Here is an 18,047-nt window from a genome sequence, read left to right on the forward strand (position 1 = left end):
CCATTAACGTTCAAAAATACACTTACCCCAAGTTGAGGTACACTCCTGCTTTTTTAATGGGAATATTGTAGTTTTTTTAGTTTCTCAGCTTGTCATCTACGTTTTAAAAACTATTTAATTCATCATATATCCGACAGCAACAATTACCTTTATTTGGACATAAATTAAAGAAATAAAAATGACTTCTACATGACTTCTAACCTTGTTGAACAGGAAAGCCCAGGCTAAATACCAATTTGCTAAATGAATTTATCTATTGAATTAGTAACAATGGGGCTTAAACCCTGTGGCCATTATAATAAGCACCTTCACTCATGCAGTTAAACTGCTGTAGAATATTTCCTTCACATGGACAAACTTACCTGTTCGGAATTTCAGTAGGTGATCAATTGAGTGTGATATATTAGTTGAGATGTTTGTGTTACATATGCATGTAATCATATTTTAAAGGAAAATAAGTCATGCCACAGTCTGGATAATGCGACCATCCTTTTGCAATTTGTTCTATTTTATGTAATAAAAGAAGTGTTTAATACACACACACACACACACACACACACACACATATATATATATATATATATATATATATATATATATATATATATATATATATATATATATATATATATATATATATATATACATAAGCCGATGCATTTTTCCAAAATCTTTGTATTTTATCATTCATATCAGACGTGTTTTTCAATGGGAACAAATTGTGCTCCTTTACTTGCTGACCTATTCCTTCACTCTTATGAGGCCGACTTTATAGCTGATCTGATCAGAAAGAAAGCTTATCGTTTAGCTAGATCCTTCTATCTCAGTTTCCGCTATATAGATGACGTATTATCTTTAAACAATCCTAATTTCGGGGATTTGATACATCCCATCTACCCAAAAGAACTTGAGATAAAGGATACTACAGACACTGTGAAGTCAGCCTCATATCTTGACATACACTTAGAAATCGATGGTAAAGGAAAACTATTGATCAAAGTTTACGACAAACGTGATGACTTTTCATTCAGAATCGTCAACTTTCCTTTCATCTGTGGCAACATCCCTTCGGCTCCAGCGTATGGAGTGTTCATATCACAACTCATACGTTACCAGAGCTTGTCGAAACTACGCAGACTTTTTGTATCGCGCTAGAACTCTAACAAATAGGCTTCTGAAACAGGGTTATGTTGCTACAAGATTGAAGTCATCACTACAGAAGTTTTATGGTCGTCATCATGAACTCGTGGATCGTTATGGTGTATCCATCAGCACCATGAAAACTGATTTATTCAATGGGTCATAGTTTTCCTTTCCTCGTTTGTCTACCCCGGACTTGACTTTTAATGAGCAACTCGGCGGGTGTTTCTAGAAAAGCAGAGGACGCTTACCCTGCCGGTGCACCTAGTCCATGCTCCCAGTTTTTAGTGGAGTCCGAGTTGCTCATTTACTTTTGTTACTTTGTATGCATGATTTTAGTTACTTTATGTTCTTTGTTGTGTATGTCTGTTTTATGTCCGTGTTGCCTACCTTATAGGAAAAAACTCCTAGTTTCAGCTATTTAAATGCTTGTATAAAGGTGTCTATTTAAATGACCACAGAGTTTAAGCTCCATTGTAACGAATCGGTATTTACCTTGGGTTATTCCAGTTCAACAAGGTCAGAGGTCACAGTCAAATCTCTGTAATATTTATAAAAAGATAAATGTCTGTGGCAACATCCCTTCAGCACATGCGTATGGAGTTTTCATATCACAACTCATACGTTAGGCCAAAGCTTGCCGTAAGTAAGTAGACTTTTTGTACAGGGCCAGACTTCTTACAGTTATGCTTCTGGAACATGGTTATGTTGCTACAAGATTGAAGTCATTACTACAGAAGTTTTATGGTCGTCACCAACTCGTAAATCCTTACGGTGAACCATGCAAATTGATTGTTCAACGTGTCGTAGTTTTCCTTTCCTATTTCGTCTTCCCCGGACGACTTTATATGAGCAACTCAGCGGGTGTTTCTAGAAAAGCAGAGGACGCTTACCCTACCGGTGCACATGGCCCATGCTCAAAGGTTTTAGTTGAGTCCGAGTTGCACATTTATTTTTGATACTTTTTATGTATTAGTTTGTTAGTTTGTATAAGTCCTTTGTTGTGTTTATTTGTTTCCAAGTCTGGTCTTTGTCCCTGGATTACGTTCTTTTGATTTCTGCTATAATCTTGGTTTCCTTGATTACTCTTACAGTAGATTTCCTGACCTTTGAATGAACTCATCGATTGAATTTGTAACAATGGAGCTTTATCTCTTTGGTCATTTAAATAGACACCTTCATTCAATCAATGAAACAGCTGAAAGTAGGAATTTTTTTCCTACAAGGTAAGAGATTTTTACCTACACAATATCAAGTTTTTGCCTAGAGCTCTTCGTAACTTTGGGTGGATAAAATTTAATAACGTTGACTTAATGGTGAATACTAAACTGTATCATTTTTTAGTACCAGTGGACATGTTTATACAAAACTAAACATTCAGACTAATTTTTCTTCGCATAAAAACTACTGAAATTACAATAATAAAATAAAAAAATGAAAATCTGCATAAGTTAATGTGAAAAAAACAACAACATTAAGCACTTCTTTAATTATATAAAGTTGAAAATGCAAAATTTGCATCAGGCTGGACAAATTATCCAAAGTGATTCATGGCATTTTTTCGTTAAATTATTATGCAACATAATCTTCTACTGAAACTCCTAGCAGGTAAATTTTTTCATGTGAAGGAAAATTTATTCTACAACAGTTTACGTGCATGAGTGAACGTGTTTATTTGAATTATCACAGAGTTTTACCGCCATTGTTACTTATTCAATAGATGAACTCATTAGCATAACTGGTATTATCCTAGGTCTATTCCGAATGTCAGAAGCCACGATCAACTTGTTGAAAATACGTACCGACTGGCATATGAATATCAAAAGGGAAAACTTCACCATGAAAAATATTTACCTGGAGTATTCTGGCTCATTAAGCCTCGAATATGGTTTAATAGTTCAATGTTCATACTAGTACTAAACAAAATGCTACTCAAGTATTCGAACTTTGTAAATAATGATGATTTACCTTGACAATGATAATAATTTACCCAAGATTATGTATTTATACACAAGCCAATATGGACCACCTGCACATTAGAATATTACAAGATGAGTAAGTTTGAACATTTTAATAATAAACCCAAATGAAGCATGTATATACAACTGAAAAATCTAGATCAATTTAACTATGCACGATGTAATAAACGCACATGAAAGGAAAGTTCACAATCGCAAATTTTATTTAATATCTCCCAGCAAATGACAATAATAATGTAGTTTGATGATGAATTCATAGTCTAGACGAGACTTAAGTGGTTTCTTCATTCAGGTACCGTACCGCATAAAATTTAATGGTCTATCGAAACTATTCTTTCACATGTTCTATGGAAATGTGTCATAACTAAATTATCGCCATTACTTCTGAATATAATCTTTTAGATTTCATACATCGCTTATTCTTATCGGTCCCATTAGAACAGTTGTATGTTTTGTCTTCTCTTTCAATATACGGTTTATGCTCATCACACAAGAGCATGTATTTGATAGAAAAGATTTGACGTAATTTTTCCTTTGTTGAAAATCATATGATTGCCATATATTTTAATTTATATTTTTGTTGATTCACATGTAATTTTCATTGTTTTTGTTTTATAGTATCAAAGTCTCTCACAGCATTTCAAAGACACGCTTTTGTCTGTAAAAAAAGTCATTATCGACCACAATTTATTAAAACAAGAGCTTAATAGATATGTACTTTACGCATCCGTTAAAAGACGAATTTTATGCATCTGGCATTTGATTTAAATGTTATAGATAGATACGGTAAATGCATGAAATATCAACTATTCCCCTCTTAAATAAAAAGGAAACTTTTCTGTGTCAAACCTAAATCAATCTTTATAATAACCTTGTACTTTGACCATAAAGTGAACAGGGATTTGGGACAAGTGGAATTTTTGGTGAAAGTTACAGGACTAATTTAAAAAAAAAGAGAAATTTATTTCCTGAAAAAAAAAATTAGAAAGAAAACGTAAAAAAAAAACAACAACAAACAACAAGAACAGCAACAAAACAGGAGGTAGAGATTACAAATTTAAAGTAGAATTACTTCTAATTTTGTGAAACTATGGGAAATTATCACATAATTTGTAAAGCGGGAACCGTTAAATACCTACCTATCATTAAAATATTCAAATAGTACTTTGATTTGTTTTACGAAGATTTTATTCATGAGAAAATATATCAATGGTCTTTATAATAGCTATCTCTATACAACTTAAAAGCAAATATTCCCAGACTTGGTGGTTATCTCTACACAAGCTGAAACAAACGTCCCAGACTGTATGGCAATCCATTTCTATACAACCTAAAAACAAATGTTCCCAAACTTGACGGCTATCTATACAACCTAAAAACATATGTTCCCAAACTTGAAGGTTATCTCTATACAACCTAAAAACAAATGATCCTAAACTTGACGGCTATCTCTATACAACCTAAAAGCAAATGTACCCAGACTGTATGGCCATCCGTCGCTATACAACCTAAAAAATGTTCCCAGACTTGATGGCTATCTTTACATAACCTAAAAACAAATGTTACTAGACTGTATGGCCTATACAACCTAAAAAAAATGTTCCCAAATTTGATGGCTATCTCTATACAACCTAAAAACAGATATTCCGAGACTTGATGGCCATCTCTATGCAACCTAAAAACAAATGTTCCGAGACTTGATATCTATCTATATACAACCTAAGACGAATGTGCCCAGACATGATGGCTATCTATATACAACCTAAAAACAAATGTCCCCAGAATGGAGGGCTATCTCTACATAACCTAAAAGCAAATGCTCCCAGACTTAATTGTTATCTCTACATGACCTAAAAGCAATGCTCCCAAACTTGATGGCTATCTCTATACAACCTAAAAGCAAATGTTTCCAAACTTGATGGCTATCTCTATATAGCCTAAAAACAAATGTTTCCAGACTTGATGAATATCTCTATACATCTAAAAACACATGTTTCTAGTCTTGTAATTAAATGAAATTACACGTCATGTCATATTTTAATGGTAAATAGTGATCACAGCTTTAACATAAGAAATCTAATATCATATGATAAAATGGTCGTACAATAAAATGGCGATTTCGGCCGTAGTACCATACAAGGTGACCATATAATGGCCAATGGCGATCACGCCCGATCAATGGAGATCAAAGCCGTACCATAGAATGGCAGTCACAGCCGTACTAACCGATGGCGGTCACGGCCATATCATACAATGGCGATCACAGCCGTAAAATACAATGGCGATCACGGCCGTGCCATACACATATGGTAATAACCGTACAAATCTATGTATGACATCGATCGAGTTGGCGATAAGATATAGAGAAAAAATATCGACCGCGTTGGACCTTTAATTTCCAACAAAGATTTATGTCCACAGTTGGTTTTAAAAAATCTGACAAAAACTTGCAAGCTTTTACCCTTTTCGAATAATTATATGCCTACCAATTATCCTAACAAATGTGTAGTGTTAATGACGGTCAGAAACCTTTCGATAAACAGTGTTAGTCATGTGATGATGAAGATTGGTCACGGTTTGATTCTGAAGACCTCTTAAGAAGAAACCAATACCTTTATATGACATTGAAACATTATTCTAGGTAATTGATTGATTAACCATAATATTCCCTGCTACTACAAACACAGTTTATAAATTCGGTTTTCGACGAAAGTGTTACGAAACCTTTGTAAAGTCCTTTCATTCAAAAGATAGAAAAAATTGCTATGTCAATACAAAACCTATCGTGCTAGAACATACTTGTGTCGTATGCGCTGACGTCGTGCTCAGATAACGTTTTTCAATTGGTAAATTTCACGGAGAGAGAACCACAGAGCTTCTTTGAAAACGTGGTAATTTTAACGAATAACGTATCGAATCGTATCAAAACAGACAATAGAAAGCCAGTGATAATAATACCCAATACAGAATAGGTGCGTCTCCAATTAATAAGCACTAGCTTACATATAAGACGGCACGCTAAACTTAGTTAGTAGATCGATGTAAAGACTAGAATCGAATACCGTAATCAACTGTGTTAATTCCGGACATAGGAACATAGTATGAGATGTTCTACACCTACAGACGGTTAAAAAAGGTTAAATAGTCTTGCGTTATCTTTGTAATATCAGGAAAACTACGTTTTGTACTTCAGGTAAGTTGTATTAATCAAGGTATTAGCACTAGTACGCAGAAGCAGAATGTAAGAAAACAGTCTATTGATACAACGATTTTAGCATTTGTATTTGGAATATTAATTAAATTGGTTACAGGTAAGTAATACTTTATATTTTATCTGTAAACTTTTTACATGCTATTAGAATATTGTTGCACTTTTAGTTGCGATAAATGATTAAACCTGTTGCAAAAAAGGTTGCATAAAACCATCATCTGTACAAAATTGAAGTCATTTTGAATAAAAATAAATAATTACATTAGCAAAAGTAAAAATAAATCATTTGTATTTTGAATTTTTTTGTCGGAATATTTGTCTTCTCGTCTGTATTTGAATCGAAGATAATCATTCTAATATTGGCAAGATACATTTGATTAAAGTAGAAAAATAAATACAACTGTTGTAGAAGATAATTGATTGTAATCTTTTTAAATCTAAATTCATTTTACTTTTTAAAAGTTCAATTGTAAATGTAATAAACAAGACAGAGTGAGAGAGAAATTAAAAGAGTATTTAAGGCAATCGACTGAAGTGAATTAAAACTACACTATTTCAATACTTCTTGATTTTTTTTTTGCAACATTATTACAATTTCTGTATAATTGCGGAACATAGTATAATTCTAGAATGTGAATTTAGCAATTAAGTGTTGTTGCTATCAAAGGACAATTCGTATCTGTTTAGTCCTTATCCAGTTGATGAGAACCTTAAAGATAACTTAGAAACCTATAAATTGAAATTCCATTTTCAGAAATCGCTTTACAGTATATGAAAATATAATTATTGTAGACATATGTCACGTAAAGGTCAGAGAAATTAAATTAAAACATATCTAAGCTATGGTCAAGCGTGTAAAGCCATGTTAATACTTAATCAAATCTGTATGATGAAAACATTGACGTTTTTTAAGTTCGTTTTAGAATTGGACATGCCTTAAAACGAATCCTTAGATCTGAAGTACCACGTATTAAGTCTTAAAATGGTGTAAGGGTTTTGTTAGACATGTCAAAAGTGTAATATCAAGACAAAACACTATAATAGCTAGTACAATAAGATCATCCATATTTAATCATGAACGCTCTTTTTGGTATAACAATACCCACATGGAAAATCGCATACTAGAAAACTATGATAATGGAAATAATAAGAACAGTAATAAGACAAAATATTTATATTTCTAATATAAATTGTCATAAATAAAATAGATAAATATTCAATTAAAAACGATTAAACGTCTTCGAAATTGGGAAACTATTCGAAAATAAATGTTCTATATTATCTCCCTTTGTCGTTCTTCATATTCCTACTCATATATATATATAATATATCTCCCTTTGTCTCTTCCCAAAGTCTCATTTATATTGTAATTCTTAAGGTCATTACCAAATTTACTTGTTCAAAGAATTGTTGTTAAGAATAGGTTTTACTTCTTTATAGACACGCTTTAAAATGCATTCTATAAAAATCTTTGGTATCACACGGACAATGTCTCCATTTTCAAGGGAACACAATGACTGAATGGTAAAAGGAAAGTACTCAACCCCTGACCCAAAGAAGCTATTTGTTGATGTTCCGTAACTCGGGGGGAGGGGGGTGTTCAAATAATTTCAAACACTGAACTTCAGATTTTCACTTTTCCACGCACAAAAACCTCTGTAATCATGCGATTTTGGCCAAGAACAGATTTTTTCTGCTTCTGTTGTTAAGAAGACCGCGTCCCTCCGGCTTTTATTAAAGATAATTAAAGGAAATTTGCTTCTTACAAACAATAAATTGAAGATGGTACTAATACATCGGACATATATACTATATCAACCACACAAGTACCCCGTTGATGTAATTTTACGAAAGAAAAATCAAGTCCACGCAATACATCGTATTATTGTTCAATAGCAACGGAGTGCTCTTCAAAAATGTTTTGTATCTTGCCAGGCTATTACTCTTTTTGGTGAAAGAATAAAATATAACATCTAAAACATGAAGAAAACTGGTATAGCCTTTTTCTGTAAAGCCTGAAATAACAATGCAGGATCATAGCGAGATAGGTATTGTTTCTTCAACAAATTCGATTTTGCCGAAACCTTGAAGAGCGAGTCTCCTAATATTTATCAGTAATCCTTTTATAACTGTTAGGATTAATACCATTTAGCCAATCCCTTAAATTTGATACCATCAAAGAATTTACAGTTGTTCACTTTCAATATATTTCATAATCAACAGACGCAAGGGACATAAAATTAATACATTGTGTTACATCCAATTGCTAATTTTAACAGTGTTGTCCATCAATGAAACACTACATCAATACGAACGCAGTTCTATCAATAACATCATTTGTATTCTGATATTTTGTCATCTTCAAAAGCATGATAATTGATAAAGTGTTTCTTTCAATATTTTGACTGTAATTCCATTAATCTGCTCCTGACTTGAAGAGTTGTCTTTTCTTGGTAGCAATGAGTTCAGTCTCATAAATGTTTATGAGATTTTGTTAATTACTTCGTAAACGTCATGTCCATAAATGTTCTTAAAGATAGAAGGGACATTATATGAAATAAGACGCTGTAATGGAACTTTTAAATAAAATTGATGTATGCATTCTAAGACGACAAACTTTTAAGTATTTCAGACTGTAATATGATTGTGAAAGGTAAACGGTCGTGATGTTAACGTGCCTGTCATATTCATACAGTCTACCGTTACCCAATTTTATTCATGAATTTAAAAAGAAATATTTTAAACCTAAAAGTTTCGAATTACGCAATCGTTTTTAACAAAGATAGCAAAACGGTTTTTTTTCTAAGTGAGGTACTTTAAAAAAGAGATTTCTAGCAAAATGCCTCAATAGTCTTAAGTCTTAACAACTCGAATGTTAGCAGTAGCGGATCGCGAGGTGCAGGGGGTTGGCACCCCTCCTTTTCAAAGTGTCAGGATCCGCCCCTGAAAGCCAGATGTTGATGAATACAATGGTGGGTAAATGAGGATTCGATGTAACAATTAAGTTATTTCCACACAATGTCATGGAGCATTAATCTCCCGCCTGGTCAAACAGTAAAAAAAAACATGTATTAAAAGATACGTATGTGAAATAAGTTTACCAAGTATTATTATGATAATATGACTTTAGAATTTGCCTGTGACTAACGGAACTATCTGTACTCTGCAACATCGCCTGTGCTAAATCCAAATCTCTAGGCATTTGGCATACAAAGCTATGTAAAAATATAGTTTTCATTAACCGGGTGATACTTCCTCGGAAGTAAATCGAGAGCGTGATTCTTAGTCGCGTATACAATATGTCTATATAGTATTGTTTTACCAAAAAGATGGCAGAGTATATAATGTTTATAATATCCTTTCTTAGATTGTAACTTATCTTTTTTAAGTTTTGAGGGGAAAAGAAAAATCAAAATTTTGATTTGAGATTTTTTTTTGTGTAACGCAACTCAGCAATATTTATTTATATTTAGAATGGGAATTACTGCATTTGTCCCTGCGTTATTATCTATTCCGTCTTAAAGGGACAAAACTTCCGAACTCAGAACGCCACATCGTTTCTTCTTTGATATCAGTTTAAACCTTCACAGACATTTTATTAGGAACTGGGATACATTTTATTGTCTGTGAGGCAAAAAAATCACTTTCATACGAGTGTGTTCGGTATTTTTATAATGTAATAAAGAGAGAAGGGCTATAGCAACAGTTATGTTGTATACTTGATAGAGATAAAAGAATTTCACCATTTCAAATGTCAAATAAGTACTTTATTCATATTTATGTAGCAACATAATGACATTTAGAAAAAAAATGAACTTACAAACCAATGTCAATGTCCACTTGATGTAATAATATCATTAATAATTGTAATTTTCATTTGTTCATTGAATGCCAAGTAGATCTTTAACTATGGTTGTGATACATTTAGTATATAAAGCATCTAAATCATTACATGTTAGTATATATGATATTTGAGTACCGATGGCTATCGAAACTTCAAATGCCTTGTTGAACTTCCTTTTAGGTTTGTTCTTTATTACAAATAACATTATATACATGTAATATACCCGATCGGGAAACTCTCTCTCGCGATATTTGATAAAAGAAAATCATATGGCTAATGAAGCTTACAAAGTAGGAAGTGATTATCAAGTATAGATGGATTTGAACTCCTTAATTTTAGAATAAGGAGTAATTTTTAAACCATAGTTTCAAGTTTTTGTACAGTAAAACACTCTTTTTCATGGAGCTTTTTGTAGATTGTACTGTATGTAACCTTCATAGCATTATTAAACATTCATTGTAGCTGACGTTATAAATGATGATCTACGAGCAAAATTTCTAAAAGTATTCTAAATTCATAATATTATGCTTAAAAAGAGCTTTAAGGTTTTATTTGTGTTTTGTGTACACTTATACCAATATTCTATTGATATGTTGGATGTTCAATGAACATTATGTAATACAATTGTATGTATTTACACTTAAAACATTTTCTTGTCTACGATCAAAAAGTTTGTTTGAAATCAATATAGTCCATCGAAACTTCATATCTACTAAATACAACAATGTAAATATAAAACATTGTGCATTGTACTTTTCTACTAACTTTATATTTTTCGTCTCATTATTTATACTTAGATACACAGCTAGGACTGAAGGATGTCGATAGAGAACATTAATAAATGGCCTTTTATCAACATCTTGAAGATTTTAAACTTATAAGACTGTTTTAACCCTGTTCCAATCTTAATGTCAGCAAAATGGGTATGTTTGCGACTCTTCCGAAAGGTTTTTGTAAACATCTTGTCGTACAAAGTATCAAAAGGCCGTACTGGAATTGATAAAAGGCTTCGGAAAGATCACGACCTGTCACAGGTTGTTTGACCTTAAATGCCCAAACTGCGACCTTGTTTGTCAAGGAAGTCTTTTCTTGTCGCATTTTACGTATACAGACAGAATGTAAACTTGACCCTTGCCATTTCACCAGGTATGCACACTTGCAAACTTAGTGAGGTTGATATATGAAGTATAAAATACTCCATTATCATTGAGGTATTGTTGAAGAGAAGAATATGAAATGATATCGGTAGGTGTCTTAGTTTACTTATCTTTGATTTTACAGCTTCTTGTTAGTAGATTATCTGTTTACACATTTGTTCAAACATCGATAGTCTCTTCTGCTGAAACGGTTCATTTACATATTAAATGTAACTAATATTTACGGTCATTCTAAAATTCAATCACTTCATATGTTGTGAACAACGCCTTTACCATTACTAAATGATGATAGGTTTGTTTTTGCTTTGAAGTTGTTTTTTCTCTTTATTTCAGTTAGATAAACTCAAATTTCAATTAGTATATCTCCTTATTAGTAAACGAAAATGTTTTTTTTCCGGTTATTAAAAAAAGGATGACTAGTCGAATAAACTATTGATGCTATGATTGAGGAATTTTAATCTCGTATTTTTTCGCATCACATTGTCATTTATAACATTTTTTTGGTAGACTTAACGAGATAAGCAATGAATTGGAGCACCTTTTCTTAAGGAAATGTATGGGAAAGTAGGGGAATGGACACAGTTGCAATTATACGTGCTTCCAATCTCTTTATGATTATACAAATTAACCTTTATTATCTGAGTATTAGCATTCTTACGACAACAAAAAAGCTGTTGCTGTTATACACAGATATCAATTTAATCAAGAAGGTAGAGAAGAGGCGATCAACACACTTTTACAGGATTGGGGATAGTTTATAAGATTCTCCTAGATTTGGATAGTTATAAGATTAATGATTCAAAAACAAATTGAAATATGGATTTTAAATAAATCTTGAGAAAGTACAAGGAACAAATTGGTTTTTTTTTCCCAATTCAGCTTTTTTTAAATACTATCCCACAAATGCGGCCATAATGGTTGAAAAACTTTAACTGAACGCTGCTTTTCTATAAAGAACAGGAAACACAAGAACACGTTTATATTAGTTAAGTTGGTACCCAAACGTAATTATTTAATCGAAATCATGAATCCTGTAATAAATAACTGGTGCAATATATTTTTGTATTTCCCCCTTTTTTCTTTTTATTTACTTGCTTTTTTTCTGGCATATATCATGAAATTATAAATTAATCTGAATCAAAGTATTTCATTTCCTTAGTAAGCATATCAATCAACGAATGAAAAACCTTTCAACTTATAATACTTTACCAGATCAAAACGAACATTGGCATCACCTAATACTAAACTGGTACATATAGGGAATATTCAACATGGTCATGATCTCTGAATTCATCACAAGGAAAAAACATCTAAATCTGATCTATGTAAATTGTATTAAATTCTTTAACAAGGATACTTAAACTACGTGTTGATGTGTGCATTTAACGCACAGATTATGTACTTAATACTTTTAAGAATGCAGGTGTGAGTATTGATATGCTTCCCCTTTGCATTTATTCCAATTATCATATTACAATGTCGTTACCGTCAAGCGTTAAATCCTTTATTCCTTAAAGCTCATACATTACCAATGTTATGAAATATGTTTATGCAACATATGTACTACTGTTTATACGTGTACTGTAAATAACACTTTATGTATTAATGGTAAATCTGATACAATCTATAAATGTATTGTATGCTCAGTGTTTGTAAGTATTCTATCGCAATACATATATTTTCTACGTTGTAATTGTTTAATTTTGGATGAGATGTGAAATTTAAAAAAAAATGCATATCCATTAGGGCCTTTTATGCATCTGTGTGATAGCTTTTGAAATTGTAAATGACAAATTAAGTTGTGAATTAATAAATTGTACAACACGAAATGATAGAAAAGGAAACGGTCAATATACTAAAAATGTAAGTGTAAAATGTTTTAAAGTAAGTAATAAATCCTTCTAAGTAACGCGACGTTATTCTTCAACATCAATTCACGTTGCGTTAAATTAAGAATTTTCAAGAGGGTGGTTGTTAATCTTACTGCAATGTAGACGTAAACATACAACTTACCTCCTCATAATGTTTATAAAACATAACTGATCAATTACTTAATGTGAAGTAGTCATGCCTTTTGAACAAATAAAAATTACAATTTATTTCAAGTATTTAATGAAAAACGCAGGTTATTGTCATAAAAGTGGACACAATTTCTACGGTAAAATTAATGTGTCTTTTATGAATAGGATTCGAAAAATTCGCTGTTTCTTTTTTTTTAAAACATGAGAATTTAAGAGAATGCAAAGTCCATTTATCTATCCTTCATATAAAACTAATAAGAAATTTTACGTTCCGTATCTTAGCGCCCGTTTCAAAGATATTGTTACCCAGTTTTTGATCAATATCAGCTGTATTACTTTACTGAGTGCAGTGATATGCATACATGTGGTGCATATTTAAATACGATTAGGATAAAAAAAGTTTGCAAATTTGCTTTCTCATAGACCAAAATGGAGAGTATGCATGCTAATTGTCATTAGTGTTCCCTTGACCTTTTGAACTCTTACAACATCAAGCATAGTCTCATATGAAATTGTCGAAAACGACAATGGACGGTAGTAATTCAAATGAATTGGATTTTACCATGTTTTTAATTTGGTTAAAAGCAAAATGAATCGCAACCCGATATTAATTTACAAAACTTCTCGACAGTGGATATTTCTTGGTTGTACGCATAAAATATCAACTTAAGAAATGAACGGATTTATAGCTTAAAGCGATCATTCTCAATGCAGACTGGGAACAGCACGATAACAAATTTATAACAATAACATAATTAAACCAAATTGAAAATGGTTAAATAATGATTTTCTACACAACCATCTTCGAATTATTTGGATTTTGTGTAAACGTTTCCTGTTCCTTTGTTGAGGTATGATTTGAGTTGTATTATTGACAATTTAACAACCAATCCGATACCCGCCAACCAGCTGAACAAGGCACCGCGTTATCCGATGAATATTCTCGCTATGATATAATTCTAGAATAACATTTTTAAATGATGAGACTTGCAGTGTCATTAATTATAATGACATTGTTTTCAGGTTGTGTTGGTATTTTTTTTCTGAACAATTTTGATAAACTGTAACGTACTGATTCTGACTTACTCTCTACGAAATAAGCATAAAATTAAATATATACATGTACTTCTCATTTCCTTAAGGTATAATTACACCTTATATAAGAATCTGCATTCTAATTGGTTGATAGCAAATGTTTTTAATCATATTTTTATGATTTCGGTATTTGTTACAGCTATCAGTGAATATTCTCTAAGAAGTATGTCATTTACCTCCTTTCGCCGTGGTTTTTGCGAAAACGTATATGCCTTTTTTACCCTCGCGAGCCCCGCAAAATCCATTCGAAAGTTATTTTGCTTTATAATTCAAAACAACTTTACGTAATTGATCAAGTTTGAAAAAAACGGCAGTGTTCCGAGTATCAATCAAACAGTAAAAAAATGTCAAACGGAAACACGATAACGGGTGGCCTTATAGCAGAACTAAGAATATATGGGAACGTTTATGAAGAAGACCCTAAAACATAAAACAATGGGTCACCTTTAAATTGATCTTCGGTGTCATTAAACAAATATACTAGTATCAAGGCAGGGAGGGGTTCGCGAAAAATAACCGTCTGTGCCATGATATATATCTGTTCATAATGATAGATATATAGGCATATTTTAATGTGTACAGGATATTCTTAAAACTCAACTCCACAAATATTAAAGCATGAAATGTAAATAAACTGAATCGGCTAAATATCATTTTATCATTTTTAAATCAATTTGTTGATCGAAATATTATTCAAAACGAAATGTATTATGGACACTTGGCATTCTAGCAAACGAATCAATTCTATGAAGAATTTGAAGATCTCTTGAGAGAGTAATCAAGGGAACCAAGGTTATTACGGTAATCAAAAGAATGTAATCCAGGGACAAAGACCAGACATGGAAAACAGACATACACAGCAAAAAACATAAAGTAACTAAAATCATACATACAAAGTAACAAAAGCAAATGAGCAACTCGGACTCCACTAAAAACTGTGAGCATGGACCAGGTGCACCGGTAGGGTAAGCGAAGTTGTTTTTGAAAATTTTTACTCAGAATATGCTTTCTTCAAATATTTTTAACAAATAGTATGTAATCTATAGAATATAGAGTGTGTCTTATATCATAAGACTTCATTTCCTCTCAGATATCAGTTGATGTTAAAGCATTGCCTAACTCTGTGGCTAAAACGATGATTACTTAATTCTTTGTTACGCGTGTCTTATCGTAGAAACATATTCTTTTGATTTCCGCTAGAATATTGGTTCCAATATCAAAAAGTGTTCTTTAATTCCTAGGTAGGTTCTGCTCTCGTTTATAGAGCTTATTTATGGTAAGTTTTGCATTTCTATAGTTTGTATAGTTTGTGCCTAACATTGTGTAGTAAAATTCTTGAAACGCGCGTTTGAACTTCATTGGATCGATGTGAAAATTTGACGTGAACGATATATTCTTATGAATTACAATATAATTTATTTCATATGAGGAGAGTTAAAATAAGTCAATGAATACTGCAAGAGATACCGGCCTTTTTCGAAAATGAGATTACTTCTTAACTATTTGTTTGTTCTAATATCGTTACTGCTTTATTCGGGGTACAACAACAAATCATATAAATATTTTTTTCGAAATTGATTTCGAAAAGTATTTAAGTATTCGTTTGCATTAACTAAATAACTGGAAAGCCATTTTATAGTTTTGTAATAGATTCCCTTTAATGGAGATCATTAAACTTATATGTTTTTGTAACCTAAGCAACAATGTTTCTTGATTTTACCACAATGTCATACAGCTCATTTTCTTCACTTTTTACCATCAAACTCAAATATGGTCCCAATGAGATATTTACAACTACATTATGTGTAAGCATTTTAATGTACTACAATGAGGCTCTATCAATAAATTTCACTATTGAAAATTCGTTAGTTTAAAACCAGTGTTAAGGGTAGTTCAAAATTAAATCAAAATAAATATCACAAAATATAATAATCACCTGAAAGACGACTAGCCTGTAAATAAACTGATGTAACACCTCATGGATAATCATTCTATAAAACTATCGTATGACTTAAGATACCATGTCTGGAAGTTCAGGAAACCTGCACTTGACTCTTGGAGATAAATTAGTAAAGGCTATAATCATTGGCGCTCTATTAATATACTCAAATATTGAACTATTTACACATATTGTCAACGCAGGACATGTTAATGAGAGTAACATTATCTTAATTCAATTTATATCTTACTCAAGAGACAAGTTAAGATGTACAAACAGGAAGCCTTCACAATTTATGTATCCCTGTTATAGTTGTCCGTTGTAATTCAAGGGATTCTTAAGAATGTGTAGGAAACATGGCGATATCAGTGCGATTTACACAAGATATCTTGACAACATTTGAGTATTTACAATATTGCTTAAATTGATCGTATTTGATAGTTACTGAATAGGTATAGTGTATGGTGTATAGTATACACCAAAAAAAATGTCTTCAGTTTGTGTATTATTTGTTGTGTAAATTGAAAAAAATTTTTTATTTTTATTTGGAGACACAACCCCAAACTTTAATGCGTATCACGATTCTGATTGCACGATCGGACTCTTCCTAGAATGAAAACAATATATGTCGTCGATGTAATATTACATGAAAAAGAGTAGAGGAAGACTGTTTACAGAAGGGTTATGTGAATGTCGTCAGTATAAAATTGAGTGTAGGGGAACTCTGCTATTAGAAAGAGTAATAAAGGGAACTAAGGTTATAGCGGTAATCAAAAGAATGTAATCCAGTGACAAAGATCAGACATGGAAAACAGACATACACAACAAAAAACATAAAGTAACTAAAATATTGCATACAAAGTAACGAAAGCAAATGAGCAACTCGGACTCGAAAACTGGGAGCATGGACCAGGTGCACCGGTAGGGTAAGTGTCCTCTGCTTTTCTAGAAACACCCACCGAGTTGCTTATAAAAAGTCAGGTCCGGGGTAGACAAACGAGAAAAGGAAAACTATGACCCGTTTAACAAATCAGTCTTCAGGACGCAGATGGATACACCGTAACGATCCACGCGTTCATGATGACTGTAGTGATGAGTTCAATCTTGTAGCAACATAATTTGTTTCAGAAGCCTACTTGTTAGAAGTCTAGCGCGATACAAACAGTCTGCGTAGTTTCGGCAAGGTCTGGCATAACGTATGAGTTTTGAAAAGTCATCACGTTTGTCGTAAAGATTGGTCAACAGTTTTCCCTTACCATCGATTTCTAAGTGTAGGTCAAGATATGAGGTTGACTTCACAGTGTCTGTAGTATCTATGATATGCGATGAATCTAATCCCCGAAATTAGGATTGTTTAAAGATAATACGTAATCTATATAGCGGAAACTGAGATTAAAGGATCTAGCTAAACGATATTCTTTCTTTTGGATCAGATCAGCCTCATAAGAGTGAAGGAATAGTGAGGAACAATTTGTTCCCTTGGGAATGCCGACCGTTTGTTAAAAAAGCGCGTCCACCACAGTGGACAAATATGCCGATTAAAAATTCCAGCATTTTGTAAATATCCTCTTCTGTATATTTGGAAGGTGATTTAGAATTATTTCTTACAAAGTATAATCTCTACTAAAGAACATTTGTACGTCATTCATCGAAAATGATGT

At 32.2% G+C, this 18,047-nt stretch overlaps 1 protein-coding gene across 4 annotated transcripts in view; it reads left to right on the plus strand.

Annotated features, from left to right (window-relative positions):
- The first annotated feature begins 6,100 nt into the window (after positions 1 to 6,100).
- Positions 6,101 to 18,047, plus strand: part of LOC148609264 (uncharacterized) — a 31,757-nt gene continuing 19,810 nt past the window's right edge. The window contains exon 1 of one of the 4 annotated variants that reach the window (XM_088541896.1): positions 6,101 to 6,312. Coding sequence is in view for 1 of the 4 variants with exons in the window: in XM_088541894.1 (XP_088398020.1) it covers positions 11,411 to 11,419 (9 nt within the window). In the remaining 3 variants the exon portion in view is untranslated. The other 3 variants (XM_088541895.1, XM_088541894.1, XM_088541897.1) reach the window with 3 other exon arrangements.

Source organism: Perna viridis, chromosome 8 (genome assembly GCF_037379345.1).
Source record: "Perna viridis isolate PV_CMFRI_1.1 ecotype Kerala chromosome 8, ASM3737934v1, whole genome shotgun sequence".
NCBI classification, from domain to species: domain Eukaryota; kingdom Metazoa; phylum Mollusca; class Bivalvia; order Mytilida; family Mytilidae; genus Perna; species Perna viridis.